This window comes from Anas acuta, chromosome Z (genome assembly GCF_963932015.1).
Source record: "Anas acuta chromosome Z, bAnaAcu1.1, whole genome shotgun sequence".
NCBI lineage: Eukaryota > Metazoa > Chordata > Aves > Anseriformes > Anatidae > Anas > Anas acuta.
Window position 1 is genome coordinate 2,842,109 of NC_089017.1, and position 20,674 is coordinate 2,862,782.

At 46.7% G+C, this 20,674-nt stretch overlaps 1 protein-coding gene across 12 annotated transcripts in view; it reads left to right on the forward strand.

The window, feature by feature from the left end:
• Positions 1 to 20,674, forward strand: part of CELF4 (CUGBP Elav-like family member 4) — a 797,917-nt gene that overhangs the window by 1,389 nt on the left and 775,854 nt on the right. For 4 of the 12 annotated variants that reach the window (XR_011091156.1, XM_068666939.1, XM_068666944.1 and 1 more), the window contains exon 1: positions 17,427 to 17,784. The exons of 1 other annotated variant lie outside the window; for it this stretch is intronic. Coding sequence is in view for 10 of the 11 variants with exons in the window: in XM_068666939.1 (XP_068523040.1) it covers positions 17,505 to 17,784 (280 nt within the window). In the remaining variant the exon portion in view is untranslated. Of the gene's footprint in view, positions 1 to 17,424; positions 17,785 to 20,674 lie in introns of those variants that run through there. 7 more of the 12 variants (XM_068666937.1, XM_068666943.1, XM_068666945.1 and 4 more) reach the window with 4 other exon arrangements.

The following is a 20,674-nucleotide window of genomic DNA, read 5'->3' on the forward strand; positions in this document are numbered from 1 at the left end:
TACTGGTCCCCTTCCTGGCCCCGCCAAGAATAGTGAACTCCACCATTTCGTGGTCACTCTGCCCAAGACTGTTCCCGACAATCACATCCTCCACCAGTCCTTCTCTGTTTGTGAAGAGAAGGTCTAGCAGGGCACCACCCCTGGTAGGTTCACTAATCAGCTGCGTCAGGAAGCTATCTTCCACTTTCTCCAGAAACCTCCTAGACTGCTTCCTCTGGGCTGTGTTGTGCTTCCAGGATATGTCAGGGAAGTTGAAGTCCCCCACGAGTACAAGCGCTGACGATTTCGCAACTTCTGTCAGCTGCCTGTAGAACTCCTCATCCGTCTCCTCATCCTGGTTCGGCGGTCTATAGCAGACCCCGACCAGGACACTAGCCTTGTTGTCCCTGCCGATCCTAACCCAAAGGGACTCGATCTTGTCATTCCTAGCCTCGAGTTCTACAACATCGAAAGACTCTCTAATATAGAGAGCCACACCGCCACCCCTTCTGTGCTGCCTGTCCCTTCTGAAGAGCCTATAGCCAGGCATCGCAGCACTCCAGTCATGAGACTGGTCCCACCACGTTTCCGTGATGGCAACCAAGTCGTAGCCTGCCCGCTGCACGATGGCTTCCAGCTCCTCCTGTTTATTACCCATGCTGCGTGCATTGGTGTAGATGCACTTCAGCTGGGCCTTTACCTTATCCTCCGGCCTTGCTATTGTTCCCCCTGGCACAGCCCCAACAGTCCTTGCTTCAGCCCCATCCCCCTTCTCACCTAGTTTAAAGCCCTATCAATGAGCCCCGCCAGCTCCTGGCCCAGGATCCTTTTTCCCCTAAAGGATAGGGACCCGTCTACGGCCATCAGACCAGGTGCTGAGTAAACTGCCCCATGGTCGAAAAACCCAAGATTTCTGCGTAGGCACCAGCCCCGGAGCCACGTGTTTAACAGGTGGGCTTTCCTTGTCCTCTCCGTACCCCTCCCTGTCAACGTGGGGATGGACGAAAATACTACCTGCACTCCTGCTCCGTCCACTAACCGTCCCATTTTCATTACTTGTATAGAATACAATTTACTTTACAACTTCTCAGTGTTGTGATATATGGCATAATAATTCGTGTCAAGAAAATGGTTGATATTAATAAAGAAGGGGGAGATGTGGGAAAGTGGCCATGGGGGTAGACAAGCCCCGTGGTTGATGATAACATCAGACTCTTAATGATGAGGCCATCAGGAATATAAAAGAGTTTAGAGGGAATAAAGAAGCCATTAAGGCATGGAAGTTTCTGGGTGTTTGCTGTTGTTGTTACATTCAAAGTTGTTTGATCAATGAAAAGTTGTTTTGAAAAGAACTGCTGTGGGGAGAAGGGTATAAGAGGGGAGCCTGCCCTCAAGATAAAAAAAAAGAAGTCAACACGATGAATTTATGTCAATGATAAAGAAGCAGGAATAAGGAATGAAAAGGAACCAGGCTAGCAGAACGGAGACCAGGACGGGAACAGGCACACTGATTGCCTCTTGGAGATAGGTTTGGCCAGACTCAGCAAACTGCTCAAAGAAGTTCATAGAGAAACTCGCTGGAAATAGGTGTGCCGGAGCTGAAAAGAAGCTCAAGCTGAGAGAAGCGGACCTGTGCACACAACTGCCCCTCACTGGTAAGCAGTTGTGCATTATGGGGAATCATACGTCCTTAGGAACAAAGACTGTCCTGGTAACCTTACAGCTTATTCTCCTTATTATCAATCAGTTTATGAGCCTGAAATATGGGACCAAATTGAGATCAAGCTGCGGGACTCTGCAACTAAAAACGACAAGGTTGCAGTGGGATTGCTCGGCACCTGGCGAGCAGTCTCTGAGGAGTAAAGAGCCATGTGGAGCCGCAATCACAAAAGTGTTGCTTGCCAGATAGTGAGGGAGCTGCGGGCTCCTTTATTGATCTGACTGCTACACCATGGGCCCCTCTGCTGCTACAGCCATTGAAGGCTTTTGCTGTTCTGCCCCCTGTTGACCTGAACGTGCCTTTTGACCCAGGCCTTACTGGCCTTGAAAAGGAGATGGATATGCTTTTCTTCGATCTGGGAAGAACGGGAAACATAAGGCCTGAAGACCGAGTTGCTTGACAACTTAAAGCGAGACATATTGTTCAAAAGGAATGGAAAATGGAGACCTGTTTGTAATCAAGAAAATAAATGGAAAATGGAGACTGATAAGTCATGGAACTTAAAGGATTGTTTGTTACCTTTCCTGATTGTACATATATATATGCATACTCGGGTTTAGTATGTAAAGCAATGTTCTGTATATTTAGAATGTTTGATGTTTGTGTGTGCATGTTGGTGGAGCGTAGACTCCCCGCACACCCAGCACTGTTTACTTGCCTTTTTTATCTTTTAGAAATATTTGTTTTATAAATATTACAAAATTCAGATTGAGTTGAGACTTCATTTATAACAGCAGTACCCAGCACCTCCACCTCAATAACTTTGGAAATGCTGTCCCGTACTCCCACACAGCTCTCAGGCATCCACCTTCAGTCAGAAGTTCTCCACCATTTAGTTGTACCTTCTCTCAGCTTTCCTTCTACACCCTTGTAATTCATCAGATATTATTCATTCCTTTCACTGCTGTGGTAGAGTTCAGACAAGACCAGAACTTTACTGTGCTGTATGAGCAGTGTAGGAGAGTTTCTGTTGCTGAAAAAGTTTGTAGTTGACAACAGAGAAACTGGGGGAAACTCAGTATTTTTGTCATATTTCACTAAGGTTGATTGGGGACATCAAACTATTGCCTTCCGTTCACACAAGAAATATTGTGAGAAACACTCCGTAGCCAATAGCTTAGGCTCAGGCGAGGATCTCAGTGAAGTAGTAATTTATTCGCGATTGCAATGGCGGGCGCCCCACAAGCAGGAGAGAGCGCATCTACTAGTTCCAAAACACAGTTTATATACCTTTTGATGGCAGGACCCTCCCCTGTTTCCCCACTGAGTGGGTAATCCAGGTTCACAATCTATCTGATGCTTCACAAACAATGCATGGCCTTCAGTTGCTGGCCTGCTAAATTTCAAATTTCTTTTGACATTTTTACTGCTTGAAGTGGTAATGTTTCTTCACTTATCTGACTTGACACCGTGATTTTCACCTAATTGTCCTAAGGAGTCTGGTTGTCTGCATTTTACTAGGTCACCTGCTAAGCTTTCTTATCACTGTAAGCATATCTCAGTACCACATTCCCTCCTTCTAAACAATGTAACTCTGCAAAAACAACATTTCTATTCCCACAATTCCCCCCTTTTCTTTTCTTATAAACTGTTGATTTTTGCAAAACCTTTCTCTAAGGTGTAATTTGGTAGATTTCTCCTTCTTTGCTTTCTTTGCTTTCCATCTCCTCATTATCTCCTTATCTGAGTAAGGTGGTAGCTCCATGGTCATTTGTTTCAATAGTGCGGTTTCAGTTAACCACTGTACTAGTCCTCTTACACAGGGGATAATGTAGCAAACAATGGCTGTCAAAACTCCTACAACTATGATCAAGGATGTAAATATGCCTACTTTTTCTGCCAATTCACTGGCAAGGGTGGTAAGCCCTTGCAATGCTCTTGTTACTGAGCCATCTGGGACACTATTGCTGGGTATAAGAGTGCAACAATGGTTGCTCAGTATTACACACACAAACACACCTCCTTCCTCTGCGAGCATCATATCTAATGCTATCCTGTTTTCCCAAGCCATTTTGCTGATGGCATCTAGTTGTTCAGCGATTCCTCTCATCGCATCCTTGGTATAATTGATGAATCTCTGCTGATTATAATAGAAACACTACTACTATAACAACCCCCCCTTGGGAGCACTGCAATTCGCTATAGGTCTGTTCTTTCTCTCAATCACAAGTCACAGTCATTAGTTACCTGTGAAAATAAAAGGTTAGTTTACAATTGTAAGCTCTTATCCTGCTCAGAGTCCACTATGAGATTTTTCTCTTCAATTTTAACTTCCAACAAGTCTTTTGTAGGAACAGCTTCCCAGGTACTAGCGTCGACGGATGCCTTCACTCGAGTATAGTGAGTCCAACCTTTTTCCACAGTTCTTATGGCTGTTTCAGTGGTTAGTAATTGTCCTTCCCATTCAGGCCGGAGTTGACTCTTTCCAGGTCCGAATCAGGACCCGGTTTCCTGGGTGATGGTGGTGAATGGGGAATTCCAAAGGTGGGGTTTGAGCCAACAACCCACAGGTCCTGAGAAATGACAAAGAAGAGGACAACCCCAGAATACAGTTCTTAAGAAAACTCTCTTGTTTTGAATTGTGGTATCTCATCCCTTCTGCCCAGATATGGCAATCTGAACAGCATCTCATATGGCGAAATTCCTATATCCTTTCCTGATGCTGTTTGAACCTGTAGGAGTAAGCAAGGAAGTTGGGTTTCTAACACTAGTTTAGTTAATTGCTTCTTTAATGTCTGGTTCATTCGCTCCACCTTCCCAGAAGAGGAGGGGTGTCAGGGGCTGTGAAAATCCCACTCAATCTCTAAGGCCTGCTTTAACCCTTGCAGTAAAGCTTTACACCAATCTAGTCACCTGGTCAATTAGGACAAACAAGTAACTCAGTAAAGTTTACCTGTATACTTTGGAAAGGTCAAACCCCTGGCTCCCGTCCTCCTCTAGATGGGTTACAGAAGACCTCTTTAATTTACCTTTTGACATATGGTACATCCTCTACATATGTGCTTCCCTGAAGTGTATATTCCTACACAGACATACTTTCTTAGCACAACATCACACATTGCTTGCACCTCCCAATGACTCTTTTGATGTAAAACAGTTAATATTTGCCTCATTATCACTTTATTCAGCATTTCTCTCCCATTAGGGAGTATCCATTTTCCTTCAGACTTCATGGTTCCTGATTCCTTAAAAAAAACTTTCTTTTAAAATCTTTTAATTCTTTCTTAATTTTCAACAATTCCCTGAATCCTCTCAATCCTCTCTGCATTTATTCTTTGTTTTCCTTCAGACATTAGATGCCTTAAATACCTGACTTCTCTTTCTCCGTATTGTAATTTATTTTTCAATACTCCCAAGCCCTGCTTTCCCAGAAAGTTGAATAGCTTGTTAGTAGCTTTCTTCACAACTCTTTTCTCCTGTCCTGACAATAGAAAACAATCCACATATTTGTTAACATTAATACCTCCTTGGGAGGTTGTAATTGCTCAGGGCCAGAGAGCACTCCATTCATAACACTGTTATTCCAGTCTAACAATTTACTATTTGAATGCCCAATTTAATCATCAAATCCCTTCCCAACAAGTTAGTCCCTGCCTTGGGTACATACAATAATTACCCAGTGATCATTTTATCCCCTGGTCTCAGCTTGGTATCCCCCAAAAGTGGCACTGTTATCCCAGTCCCTTCTGCCCCCATCACTTTTTAGGATTTCATTAGTTAATTTAATCCCTGATACTTTAGAAGTCAGTAATGACCTAGCTGTTCCCCAGTGTATTGGGTTTGATGGCAAGGTTCGGGGGGTGTGAGGGGTGTGGGGGTGGGAAACTGCAGTGGCAGCCCCCATGAGAAAAACCCAGAAACCTCCCCGTGGTAGATAAGGGACAATTTCATCTGGCCCCAAAGGGGCCCACTGCTGCCCAGAGCCAAGCCATAGCAACACAGTCCGTGCCTCTGTGAGAGCACATCCACGAAAACAAGCAAACAAAGAAACAAACAAAAACCTGCTGCTCAACAGCAGTTGGGAGAGCGAGAAACCCCTCGCAGACACCAAAGTCAGTGCAGAAGGAGGGGGAGGAGGCGCTCCAGGCGCTGGAGCCGAAGCCCCCCTGCGGCCGCTGGAGAGGCCCCTGGTGGAGCAGGCTGTTCCCCCCTCCCCGATGCTTGGGAAACTGACCAAACACCACAGCAAATATGCAAATATACCACAACTTCTAGACTGCTACTTAGAATCATAGAATATCCTGAGTTGGAAGGGACCCTTAAGGATCATCAAGTCCAACTCTTGACACCGCACAGGTCTACCCAAAAGTTCAGACCATGTGACTAAGTGCATAGTCCAATCTCTTCTTAAATTCAGACAGGCTCGGTGCAGCGACCACTTCCCTGGGGAGCCTGTTCCAGTGTGCAACCACCCTCTCTGTGAAGAACCCCCTCCTGATGTCAAGCCTAAATTTCCCCTGCCTCAGCTTAACCCCGTTCCCGCGGGTCCTGTCACTGGTGTTAATGGAGAAAAGGTCTCCTGCCTCTCGACACCCCCTTACGAGGAAGTTGTAGACTGTGATGAGGTCTCCCCTCAGCCTCCTCTTCTCCAGGCTGAACAGGCCCAGTGCCCTCAGCCGTTCCTCGTACGTCTTCCCCTCCAGGCCTTTCACCATCTTCGTAGCCCTCCTCTGGACACTCTCCAACAGTTTCATGTCCTTTTTATAGTGTGGTGCCCAGAACTGCATACAGTACTCGAGGTGAGGCCGCACCAGCGCAGAGTAGAGCGGGACAATCACCTCCCTTGACCTACTAGCGATGCCGTGCTTGATGCACCCCAGGACACGGTTGGCCCTCCTGGCTGCCAGGGCACACTGCCGGCTCATATTCAACTTGCTGTCTACCACGACCCCCAGATCCCTCTCTTCTAGGCTGCTCTCCAGCGTCTCATCGCCCAGTCTGTACGTGCAGCCAGGGTTTCCCCGTCCCAGGTGCAGGACCCGGCACTTGCTCTTATTGAACTTCATGCGGTTAGCGATCGCCCAGCTCTCCAACCTATCCAGATCCCTCTGCAAGGCCTTTCCACCCTCAACAGAGTCCACAACTCCTCCAAGTTTGGTGTCATCAGCAAACTTGCTCAAAATACCTTCTATTCCTACATCCAGATCATTTATAAAAATATTGAAAAGTATCGGCCCTAAAATGGAGCCTTGAGGGACCCCACTGGTGACCGCCCGCCAGCCTGACGCAGCCCCATTTACCATAACCCTTTGGGCCCTGCCCGTTAGCCAATTGCTCACCCATAGTATGATGTTTTTATTTAGCTGTATGGTGGACATTTTGTCCAGTAGGATCCTATGGGAAACCGTGTCAAAAGCCTTGCTGAAGTCCAAAAAAATCACATCAGCTGGTTTCCCTTGGTCCACCATACGGGTGATCTTATCATAAAAGGAAATCAGGTTAGTTAGGCAGGACCTACCCTTCACAAACCCATGCTGGCTGGGACCAATGACTGCTTTGTCCCCCAGGTGCGCCTCAATAAGTTCGAGAACCATCTTCTCCATGATTTTACCAGGCACTGACGTGAGACTGACAGGCCTGTAATTGCTAGGGTCTTCTTTCTGACCCTTCTTGAAAATCGGCACAACATTTGCCAGCTTCCAGTCTACTGGGACCTCTCCAAATTCCCAGGATCGTTGAAAAATAATTGAGAGAGGTTCCGCGATGACGTCCACCAGCTCTTTCAGCACCCGGGGATGAATCCCATCCGGACCCATGGACTTGTAGGGATCCAGGTGGAGTAGCAAATCCCGCACACGTTCAGGGTCGGTTGGGAGTTTGTCATCCCCACCGTCCCGGTCCTCCAGCTCAGGGCACCCTGGGTCCCGAAGCCCATCATCGGCATTGAAGACAGAGGCAAAGAAGGCGTTAAGCGTCTCTGCTTTGCCTATGTCATTGTCTGTGAGGAGACCTTCCCTATCAAGGAGCGGCCCTATGTATTCTTTAGTTCTCCTTTTTCCATTCACATATCTAAAAAAACCCTTTTTATTTTCTCTCACAGACACAGCCAGCTTCAACTCTAGGTGTGCTTTAGCCACACGAATTTTCTCCCTACAAACACGAACAGCATCCCTGTATTCTTTCCATGTCACCTGGCCCTCCTTCCAGTAGCGAAACACTCTCTGTTTCCGCCTAATCTCCATTAGAATGTTCCTGGTCAGCCACACCGGCCTCCTGCCCTGCCTGCCTGACTTGCGATATTTAGGAATTGCCTGATCTTGTGCTTCTAGGAGGCATCGCTTAAAGAATGACCAGCACTGGTGGACATCGAGGCCTTCAAGCGCAGTTTCCCAGGGGACCTTGCTGACTAGTTCCCTGAGCAGCCTGAAGTCCGCTTTCCCCATATCTAGGGATGAGGTTTTGGTGGCACTTTTCCTTCTGTCACCGTAAATTTTGAACTCAACCACTTCATGGTCACTATGATCAAGGCGGCCACCAGTCACCACATCTCCCACCAGACCCTCTCTGTTTTCCAGCAACAGGTCTAGGAGGGCACCTTTCCTAGTTGGCTCCGTTAGCACCTGCACCAAGAAGTTATCATCTAGGTGCTTCATGAACCTCCTGGACTTGCTCGTGTCAGCCGTGTGGCACTCCCAGTTAACGTCTGGCAGGTTGAAGTCCCCCATAAGGACAAGGGGAGTTAATCTCGAGGCCTCTCTTAGTTCTGTAAAGAATAATTTATCGGCGCTATCGTCCTGTCCAGGCGGTCTGTAATAGACTCCCACAACGACATCCCCTTTATTCGTTCGTCCCTTGATCCTTACCCAGAGGCTCTCAACTTTGCCATCGCCGACCTGGAGTTCCACACAGTCCAGCCCCTGCTTCACATACATCGCCACCCCACCACCTCGCCTACCCTGCCTGTCCCTCCTGAAGAGCCTGTAACCATCTATCGCAACACCCCAGTCACAGGACTCATCCCATCAGGTTTCGCTTATGCCGATGATGTCGTAGTTGCGGGACTGGGCCAGGACTTCTAGCTCATCCATTTTATTCCTCATAGTGCGTGCGTTCATGTAGAAGCACTTCAGATGCGTCTCCTTACACTCAGCACCTTGTGGATCTGACCGAAGGACCTCACTGGAACACAGCCCCTCTGATTCTAGCGTACCATCCCTTAGGTCTTCACCGGCGTGCCTGGTTTTAGCCCCTTCCCCCTTCGACTCTAGTTTAAAGCCCTATCTATCAGCCCTGCCAACTCCTGACCAAAGATCCTTACCCCTCTCCAAGAGAGGCGCATCCCATCCGGTGCCATCAGGCCCGGTGTAGCATAGACCTTCCCATGATCAAAGAACCCAAAGTTCTGCCGGTCACACCAGTCTCGAAGCCACGAGTTTATGTGAACAGCACACCTTTCAGCTTCGATCCCCCCTATCGGAAGGACAGAGGCAAACACAACCTGAGCCCCTGATCCTCTAAGTAGTCGCCCCAAATCCCTAAAGTCTCTTTTGATCGCCTTCGGACTTCTCGTTGCTACTTCATCGCTACCAGCCTGAAAGTCCAGTAGCAGGTAGTAGTTAGTGGGCCGTACCAGGCGCTTGACTTTCTTGGCAAAGTCTCTCACCCGAGCCCCAGGGAGGCAACAGACTTCTCTGTGGGTTGGGTCCGGTCGGCATATCGGTCCCTCTGTCCCTTTCAGAAGGGAGCCCCCCATAACAATAGCCCTTCTTTCTTTTTTGAAGGATGATGTGGCAATGCGATGTGTAGGTCGCCTTGTCTTAGGCGCCCCCTCCAACTGGGACGGGTTTTTATCTACTTTGTCATTCAGATTGTCTTGTTCTAGTCCTTCATATCGATTATTTAAGGGTAGATGAGAAGGTGAGTTGGGCAGAGAGAGGGCTCGCCTACCACCCCGAATAGGCACCTGCCTCCATTCCCCCCCTTGATCTAGGTCTCCTCCCGCTGCCTGGCAGGAGGAGGGAACCTCCGTCTTCTGCATAACAGGAGACGCCTGTGCTGTGGCAGGCTTGTGAGCCTGCCTCAGAGAGGGTAGAGTGCACCTCCACCAGTCAATTTCCATCTCTGATTCCCTGATGCTCCTGAGCCTGTTCACCTCCTCCCGGAGCACCGCTACCTGGCTGAGCAGTTCTTCAACCTGGGCACACCTCCCACAGTTATACCCACCACTGCTGTCGGAGATCGACAGAAGGCTGGGGCACACTCTGCAGCCCAGGACCTGGATGGCTGCGTGTTTCCCCGAGCCCTCCATCTGAGTAGCCACACTGGTGACTGTGGCAGGAGATGCCGCACGAGATGCGGAGGCCACGGTTTTCTGCCTGGTTGATACCATGGTCAGGTTCTACGCAAGCAGGTTACAAGCACCGAAGGGAGAGGCAGCTGCAACAGAGCGATGATGGGCCCCCCATTCGCCCTGCCCGCGCGAACTGCCACGCCACGCCCTTTGACGCGCCACGCCCTGTTTGCCCGTCCTGTTCGCCGCGCTCCTGGTCGCTCGCGCTCCCCTAGGGGCAACTTTTAAACAGCCTGGGAGGGGGCGCTGCTGGCTCTGCCCGCGCCTCATCAGCCTCCCTCGCGAGGACTGCCGGGTCCCGGCGGCTCCCCCGAGTGGCCTCGATGCCGGACAAAAAGCCCTGCCCGCCTCGGTCCCCTGCTCCGCTGCAGAACACGTCTGCCCCGGAGCCTCAGCAAATCTAGGCAAATGTAGGCAGATAATGCCTACATCACCTTTCCCTGCTCACTCAACTTCAAACAGCTCTGTCAAATGCTACATACCACACCTTTAACACCTTCAGTAACCTTTTTAACACTTCTTTCTATCTTTCTTTTTACAGCCTGTACTTTCACCACAGTCTCAGTCAAGGGCCAACTTAATTCCATTCCTTTCTCCCTCCAAGATGCTAAAACAATATATCAGTATACCACATTTCATCCCATTTTCCTTCTTTCCTCCTTCTTCCACTCTGGATATTCCTATTCGAAGTGGCCAGCCTGGCCACGCTTAAAACATCTTATCAAAGCCTGTCCCTGCTAGGACTCGGGCCACAACACAGGCAGCCTTCTTTGCCTGCCATTCCTTCATCTCTCTTCCTCTCCTTTCCATCCTGACCCTGACTCCCCCTGAAGATTTTCTTCCTCTTTCTCCAACCCTCTGCCTCACTACCCGCTGCACTGTCAATACCATTAGTTTCACTCCCTTTTTTTTTTTTCTCCTTCTCATTTTCCCTCCAGACACACATCTCCAGGGCCTCCCGCAGGAGGGTCCCCCAGTGACTGTTCACTACATCCCCCCACCTTCTGAAGCATTTTCTGCATATTTTGCCAGGCTTTAATCACACAATGAACTTTCAAGAGCCCTTAGGATACTGGGTCCTTGGGACTCATCCCTGAGTACTTTCTCATTCTGACCCCAAGTCTCTCATATGATTTCTGTGTTGCACACTATTATTATTCCAGCCAGGATTGGCAAGTGGGTATTTCTGCCCTGCCGGTATTACCTCTGGTCCTGGAGGATGAGCTCTTTCCCATTCTTGTATAGCAGCTCTCCTCCTGATCATTCCCATTTCTTTCCCTGTAAACAACATACTTATAGACATAATTCCCTCCCCCAAGAGTATAAATCAGGCCGTAGGAACTGGTCTAATTGTTCAACTAGGCTGTTGGGGTCCTCAATTAAAGACTTCCTCTCTTTCTTAAAACTCCTAACCTCTCTGCTGGTAAGGAGGAGGGGGTAGTTCACCTAAGAGGATACACAGTTAGTATTAGTACTGTTAGTATCAGGGAAGGCAAAATTCTCAATATCTCTTCTACCTTGTTCTAATTCTTGCCAGAGCCTAGAGTACGATCCTTCTTTAGGGACAGTGTTAATTACAGTCCCTGTCTCCCTTCCCGGAGTGACTGCTGCTGCCACCAGTTCAATATTAAGATTATAGGGAGCATAACTTGGCTCCTTCTCTAAAACAGGAATCTTATTGTTTACACATAAATTTAAAGCCTGAATTTTCATCAGACCCGTATTTTGGCCAAAATACTGCTGTTTCCTTAATTGGTTCTTTTGTCCAGACTGATACACAATATTTACCCTTTTTAAAATTTTTTTTCTTTTACAATCCCCCTAATTTTGGGATTATGTTTCCAATTTCTTATCATTCTTCAGGAAGAACTATTAGTAGGCACTCCCCCAGGGATATCTCCCTGTCCCCTGGAACTCATATTTTCCCATTTTTCCTAACCCTCGCCAGTATGTGCTACAGAAATTTCCCTTCTACAGTGTACCACACACCAACGTACTGAAAAATGGGGGTGTACCGCCAAGCACTTCCCCGTGCCAGCGTTACCGCACACCTATGAGTTTACCAGATTCCCTGGAACTCGTACTTCCCATCTTTCCTAACCCTCGCAAGTATGTGCTACAGAATTTTCCCTTCTGCAGTGTACCACACACCAACGTACTGAAAGATGGGGGTGTACCGCCAAGCACTTCCCCGTGCCAGCGTTACCGCACACCTGAGTTTACCAGATTCCCTGGTGTACTTCCAAGCACTTCCCCGTGCAAGGATTACCGTACACCAGATTCCCCTGGTGTAGTGCCAGCACTTCCCCGTGCAAGGGCTTACCATACACCAGATACCCGACCCCCAAGGCAATACTTAATATTTCTTACCTTGGTCTGTGCGCAGAGTTACCGGATCGATTCTTAAAAACCCGGAGTGCCTACCTTCTTCCTTTCCCCACTACTTCACGGATCCTGCCTCTTTAACCAGTCTCGGGCCCTCTGTCAGCTTTTCACAGAACCGCCACCGTTGATGCACAGGACAGCTGAAATCAGCGGGGCATGCCTTCCTGCTGCTGCGGTGGTGGGGCTCCCCAGTAGGTGACTGGATCCCGGACGAGCCCCCAAATTGTGAGAAACACTCCGTAGCCAATAGCTTAGGCTCAGGCGAGGATCTCAGTGAAGTAGTAATTTCCTCTCCTTCTTAAAAGTCCTAACCTCTCTGCTGGTATTCCCACAATGTTGTTATATATGTTCATCTGATTCGTGCCAGTATGGAACAGTGCTAGGGCCGCATGGTATGATGAATGTGACCTTCTGTCTTACATACCCTTGTATAACCACAAGTCTAAGAAAAACAGAGGGGTTAATGTATATAGTTCTTGTACCTTGACTTTGGTTTCTTCACTTTCCTCCCAGTGTCCCAGTCTCCCCCTCATTATAGTCAAATTATCAAATCTTCAGAAATATTCCTCAAATCCATGAGCCTATTTGCTTTTGTTATTCCGAACTCTTATTCCTAACAGTTACAGCCTTTTTGCCTTCTTTGTGGTTGATTTAGCACTGCTATAGATGTGACTGGAGTATCCCTGGGAATGGCATGTGAGGAATGTTTTAACAACACGTGAAGTGTCAATAAGAGAGCTATTTGTGTTTGTATGTTCTTTCTTTGAAGTCTCTGATGTCTGGGGGTTTCAGAACAACTGCTAACAACTAGTGACTGTTATGGCTTCTGAATGGGACACTATGCAAGCCCCTGATATCTGGCCAGGTGGCCAGGAGATTAAGGAGAAGAAAAAAAAAGAAGCTGAAGGACGGCTAGGAGACAAAACTTGCAGGGGATGCTGTGTAAGCCAAGGAGTACAAAGGGGAAGGACGAGAAAAAAACTTGGAGAGGAAGACTACGAGCCTCCAGCATGAAAGACCCCTAGAGACCCCCAGAGGGACCACCGGAGACTGATGCGCATGCTCCAGTAGGAGGGACTGGACCCCGGAAGCTAATTATAATAACATATTTTTTTAGAAGTAGTAATGAATATGTATTAGTCTAGGAGCATAAAAATCAGCTGCTTGATGTAACTGGTGTGCGTCCTGGTGGAGCATTGACTCCCGGTGCACCCAGCGCTGTTTGCTTACCTCTATTCTTTTAATAAATTGTAAACTTTGTTTATAATCCTGTTTTGAAGACTGAGCCATTTATAACAATCTGAACAAAGCTCACAATAGTTCCCATCCAGACTGCATGCCATGCTTTTCTTTCCATGGAAACCATGGCACTGGAGCCTTGATACAGTCCTGAATCTCATCGTTATATGAGCTCAGGGACATGGTGATACTGTTGGGCTCAGAAGCTGTTCTGCACTCAGGTAAGTTTGGGAATTAATACTGTTCAACATGACCCCAGCTGACATTTAAATCCATTGATAACAGAGTGTCTTCCAGGTTACGCAAGCTTAAGTACCAGATCCTGTTAATGTTACCATAGAAATTAAAGCAGTCAAAAGCTGTCTGTGGCAGAAATGTCCCAGAATATTAAGATCAATATTAGGGAGCATGTTGAGATTGTTCAGCTGCTGAATTGGTTCATCAGAAAGCACGTTGCCCTCCCTAGCTCACCTGACATTATTGACTTCTGCTTTTCAAACCTTCAATATGCTCTGTGGCAAGAATAGCAAAATCAATGAGATGTGATAACTGGGGATAATTTAGTATATAATCTGCTGCTGACCAGGTTGAGTGTTTCGCAAGAAGGGAAAGGGGATATGACAGCGTGAACAGTTCTTTAAAAGTATACAAAGAAGGGGGAGATGTTGGAGTGTGGCCCTGGGGGTAGACAAGCCCCATGGTTGGTGATAACATCAGACTCTTTACAATGAGGCCATCAGGAATGTAAAAGAGTTTAGAGGGAACAAAGAAGGGTGATTCAGGAGACTCCATGCAGTCTCCTGGTTTCTTGTTCTCCAGCCATTAAGGCATGGAAGTTTCTGTGTGTTTGCTGTTGCTGTTATATGCAAAGTTGTTTGACCAGTTGATGTTTTGGAAAAGGACTGCTGTGGAGAGAAGGATATAAGGGGGGAGCCTGCCCTCAAGATGAAATAGGCAACACGATATAATGATGTTACGGCATCAATAAAGAAGTAGAAAAAAGGAATGAATAGGAATAGGCTAGCAGAACAGAGACCAGGACAGGAACAGGCACATTTATTGCCTCATGTAGGTTCGGCCAAACTCAGCAAACTGCTCAAAGAAGCTCATAGAGAAACTCGCTGGAAATGGGTGCACCGGAGCTGGAAAGAAGCTCAAGCTGAGAGAAGCAGACCCATGCACACAACTGCCCCTCTTTGGTAAGCAGTTGCGCATTATGGGGAATCATACGTCCTTAGGAACAAAGACTGTCCTGGTAACCTTACAGCTTATTTTCCTTATTAAGAATCAGACAGTTTATGATCCTGAAACATGGGACCAAACTGAGATCAAGCTGCGGGACTCTGCAACTAAAAATGACAAGGTTGCAGTGGGATTGCTCGGCACCTGGTGGGCAGTCTCTGAGGCCTTAAAGATCCATGTGGGACCACAATCACAAACGTGTGGTTTGCCAGATAGTGAGGGAGCTGCGGGCTCCTTTACCAATCCTCCTGGTACACCATCGCCTCCCCCCCCCCCCACAATGCTACAGCCATCGAAGGCCTTTGCTGTTACGCCCCCTGTTGACCTGAACGTGCCTTTTGGCCCAGGCCCTCTTGGCCTAGAAAGGGAGATGGAAATGGTTACATTTGATCCAGGAAGATTAGGATACATAAGGCCTGAAGACCGAGTTGCTTGACAACTTAAAGCGAGACATGTTGTTCCCACGACTAGCCCTGGAATTCTCTGGTGTTTGTAATCAAGAAAAGGAATGGAAAATGGAGACTGTTAATTCATGGAACTTAAAGGTTTGTTTGTTACCTTTTCTGATTGTACATTTGTATTGGCATACTTGGGTTTAGTATGTAAAAGCAATGTTCTGTATATTTAAAAAAAGGTTTAACAAGTCTTCTTGCAGTGAGCCCTCCTCACTGTACTGCAGGTTTGTTTAAAGTTCACCTGCTTCGAGGAGGCAGCCTTGAGAGCTGCAGAGCTACAATATCAGGATGATTTTTCATTTCATTTCTTTTTTATTTATTTTTTGGCGGGGGAGGGGGGGCAGTACGCTACCTTGCAACTCAGTTGTTAAAACTCAAATAAAGTGAAAGCCGTCCCCGCCACAACGGTGCTGTTGTTCTGTTCCTTTTCATTTATTTATTATTACCGCCACCTTTATTTTTTTAAAAAAACAACAACAACAAAAATACAAATAAATAAATCCTGGTCGACAAAACAGGCAGGAAAACTGCGAATTTAAACCTCTACCCTCCCTCCCTCCGCTGCTGCCCCTTCCATTTACAGCCACACGTGTTACCGCCTCTTCCTTGGAACAAGGGGATCCCACTCCCTGCCCACCCCCGGGGCCGATGCCACCGCTTGCATCGTGGGGAGCAGCCAGCAGCACCGGGAACAAAGGCTTGGAGTCTCCCCAGGTGGCTGAGGGGAACCGGGGGATTGGGGAGAACTGGGGGTATCGGGGGGGTTCAGGCCGGGTAACTCTTGGGCTGCTCCCAGCTTGGTCCCCTCACAGCTTGCACGGGAAGCTGGGGGTAGGAAAAAGGGGAAAAAATAGCAGGGGAATTGCACTGAGCTCACGCAATGCCTTGTTTGGTTGCTGTCCGGATTACTGTTATTATTTGGAGGACAAGGGGGAGTTGTGTCCTTAATCCGAGCCTCCCTGCCCTCCCCACCCCCAGATGCTATGAAAGGAGAGCTGATTTCATTTCCACCATACAGTACACTTTCTCTAGAGAGCATTGTTTGGACAAGCAACTCCCAATCCCTGATGACTACAAAATATGATTTATGTTTCCATCAGAGACAGAATATCCTTATGGCTTGAAAGACAGGCAAGAAAACCTTACCTAATCAATCCCTTTCCAATACACACACACACACACAGCTAGCACAGGAAATAATGCCCACACTGACTGCACATAAAATAAATATCGGCAGCACAAAAATTAACAATAGTCATCTTGATATTTTTTCTCTCCCTGCAAAGACCTACAATAATACAGTTTGCGCCTTTCCTAGCTTGATGTCATCATCGGCAGTATAATTTAAAAAAAAGGAAGAGTTTAAAAAGCATGCTTTTTTATTTTAGATGCAACAAGAATAGATATAGTAAAGACAGCTTGTAACATCACAACAACAGCAACAACAACAGCAACAGCAACCTCCAAGCCGGAGGATTTGTCCCTATCTCAACTGCTTTTATTATATATAATCGCGAAATCATAATAAGAATAAACAATAAATAAGAGGCATCATCATAATAGGAAGAAGTCAGAACACCTTGGGTTTGTGTTTTTTTTCCCCCTCTCAGTTAAATGGCAGATTTCCCGATGATCACTGAAATTATAACGACAGCGATTGCAAAGGAAAAGGAAGAAAAATAAAATCATCATCATTGGTCCTAAAAATGCAACTGTTCCCCTTTGCTCACTTGGCACAATAGAAATTGACTGTCTCTCAAAGAGCCATGCGCCTAGTGCTATTTATAGCCAGGGGCTGTGTTGGAAGCTACCATTGAGCTTCTTCCGGGGCAGGCAGACAGGGTGTGCTCAGAGGGGAGGAGGGGGCTTGGGTCTAGCAGAGGCAGCAGCAGCCCCCTGCCCCCAGCCTCCCTTCCCTGCACACATACACATCCGCACACTCACACCCCACCCCCTAGTCTGGCTGGGAATTTGAACCGATCCAGCCTGTTTAAACGGAAAGGACACAGATCTTCAATGTAAAAAAAAAATCAGATCAGACCCGGGGGGGGGGGGGGGGGGAGAAGGGGGAGTGTGTGTGTGTGTGAGTGTGTGTGTGTGTGAAAGAGGGAGAGGGAGAGAGAGCGAGAGGGAGAGAGAGGGAGAAGGAGGGAGAGAGAAAAGAAGAGGGAGGAAAAAAGGAAAGATTTTCTCTATGTATATAAAGATGGCCACTTTAGCAAACGGACAACCAGACAATACCAGCCTGAGTAGCAATCACAGCAACCCCAGCACCAACGGGCATATGAATGGATTAAACCATAGTCCCGGAAAACCATCCACCATCCCAATGAAGGACCATGATGCCATTAAGCTCTTTATTGGGCAGATTCCCCGTAATTTGGATGAGAAAGACCTCAAACCGCTCTTCGAGGAGTTCGGGAAGATCTATGAATTGACGGTGCTAAAGGACAGGTTCACTGGCATGCACAAAGGTGAGTTACCTCCTGAACTTTCCTGGAGAGATTGAAAGAGGAAGGCAGGCTCTCGCTCCCTCTCTGGCTCTCTCTTTATCTCTTTCCTTTCGATTTCATTTTATTTAATTTTCGGCTGGCCAGGGGCGGAGGCGGCAGGGAAAGAAATAATATACCCTCTTGGAAAGCGAAGAGAGAGAGGCAGAGAAGGGGGTTAGCTCCGTTTGGGTTATTTAGGACTATTTTTCCCTCTTTCCCCCCTTTTTTGGGGGGTTGAGATGAAGCCACTTGTGAAAGCTGGAGAGTCCAGGCAAGAGCAGTGGAAGGCAGCAAGGCTGGCTGCAGCTGTCCACACGTCGGTGGTGCTGAAAAAGATTAAGAGGATTTCTTTATTTATCTTTAGGAGCCGTACATTTTCCACCCAGGGGTGTGTGTGTGTCTGTCCATGTGTTTGTGCCGAGCCGGGAAGCCCCTATTTTACAACTGTTGTGAATCAGGGAATCAGGCACCAGAACCTTTGCATCTTTTCTTTTTTCTTTTCTTTTCTTTTCTTTTCTTTTCTTTTCTTTTCTTTTCTTTTCTTTTCTTTTCTTTTCTTTTCTTTTCTTTTCTTTTCTTTTCTTTTCTTTTCTTTTCTTTTCTTTTCTTTTCTTTTCTTTTCTTTTCTCTTTTCTTTTTTCTTTTCTTTTCTTTTCTTTTCTTTTCTTTTCTTTTCTTTTCTTTTCTTTTCTTTTCTTTTCTTTTCTTTTCTTTTTCATTTTTTTGCTGCTGTTAGGATTCTTATTTGTAGCCTGTTCCAAAACCAGACGCAGAGGAGACTGATTTGCTCAAGGGGTAGGAAGTGCTGGGGGGGGGTATTCATTTTTGTTTTGTTCAGCGTAGGAACAGAGATATAAAAAAAAATAAAAAAGCCCATCTCAAGCAGGGGGGTAGTATGAAATCACAAAATGTGGATGTGTTGGAGAGAGCAAGGCAGGAGGGATGGGTTGCAGCTCAGTTCCAGAAGGGAGAAGTCTCCAAGCAGGCATATTCCCAGCACTACTTTAATGTGCCCGAAGTCCACCCTGGGAACTTTTTGGGTTTTCTTTCAAGGCAGTAGAGATGTGCTCCCTGTGCAATGCCTCATTTGATCTGGCTTTGCCCACTCCTTTTCTTTCCCTGCTTAGTCTCTCTGGAGGTGCATTTCAGATTAGAGGATGCTACCTTTTGGAGGTGGGGGAGGGTATGGGGGGGGGGATGGGGATGCTCAGATACTTGGGTAAGAAAGTAGGACTTGCAGGGAGGAAGTTGAAGATAATTTGCATGATAGCCCTGCTTAGGAGCGGGAGAGACACAGGAGGAAAGAAAGAAAGAAGGAAAGAAAGAAGGAAAGAAAGAAGGAAAGAAGGAAGGAAGGAAGGAAGGAAGGAAGGAAGGAAGGAAGGAAGGAAGGAAGGAAGGAAGGAAGGAAGGAAGGAAGGAAGGAAGGAAGGAAGGAAAAGATCTAATCAGAAGTAAGCAGGGTGTGACTCCAGATCTAGTGCAGGTGAAAAAAGGTTGTGCAGGGGGGCACGGGGGGAGTGGAAGTTGCATCTGTTACAGGAGAGGTTCAGTAGCAATGTCTGCTCCAGCCTGGTTAACTCCTGGTAGGGAGAGTCACTGGGAATGGCATTAGTGGCTTCCCAGCTTTCCAGCTGCCATTGTGAGTTGTAAATCTTAAACTTAACGGCATGTTTAGGAGGCATCTCTTCCCCTTTCCCACTCACTCCCCTCCTCTCCTCCACCTTCAGGAAATGCAAATGAAAATATACCCTGACAGTGCAAGTAGCAGTGTTGCACAGGATAGAGAAAACATTCAGGGCTTGGGGACTGCGGATTCAGTCCAAGTTATAGGGTATTTCTTCCTTCCTTTCTTGCAGGCCGCTCCAAACACCCTTCTCATATTTACAGTGATCAGTGTATCCCTTACGAACATTGCTTTCCTTTCGGACTAACTTCTTAGAAACCACATCAAGGTCTGACGGGCATCATTTAAACATGACATCCACACTAGAATAATTATTAATAATAACAATTAAAACAATAGTAAGAAGCACAGGGAAGGAAAGGTCCTGGAAGGTTTTGTCTAATAGATGAGGCATGGTGAGAGTAACCAGTGAGCCCATGTGTGTGTGCATGTTTGCAAAAATTATCTAAGGTTTCCATAAAATAAAACAGTAAAAGCTCCACTGAAGAGAATTACTCAACACAGTATAGAGGAAATGTCTGAGTTAATGTCTAGGTAAAGGATTTTTTTTGGGGGGGTGGAGGGTTTTTTTGCATTTGTTGATGAGATTTTATTCTTTTGCTTTGTACTACTGTAAACCTGTAATTAATCAATCTATGTGCTAACTTTAATTTCTATTTCATAGATCCTTTCTCTTGCATTTCGGTTTTGCTTTTACTGTATGCCTGTATTCATAGAGACAAACTCAGGAAGGAAGGGAGGGAGACATAGAGAGAGAGAGGGATCATTTATATTGCTTGGATGTGTTTAACACATATTCTTGAATTAAGCAAGATACTAACTTCATTTCCCTTCATTTCATTTCTGTTTTAAAGCTGCAACCTAGGAAAAAAGACAGGTGGGAAATCTTGTCACCTCATCAAACCAAATTGCATGAGTTCATCTTGAAAGAAACAGTCATTTTTAATCTCATGGAAGTTCTGGACTTTGGAAGGAAAAATGATCACGATGATTATTGTATCACAGCCTAGTGTTTGAGTGAAGCTTCAATAGACACTGAGTTGCCAGCGTTTCAGAGATTGGTTTTATTTAGTACATCTGAGAAGAGTTTGAACTCCTTTCTAGCGATGCTGCTGATTTATTAGCTAATCCTGATAAAAATGTGCCTCTGGCTACCTGGAAAAAAATTACTTTCTTGCCAGTAGT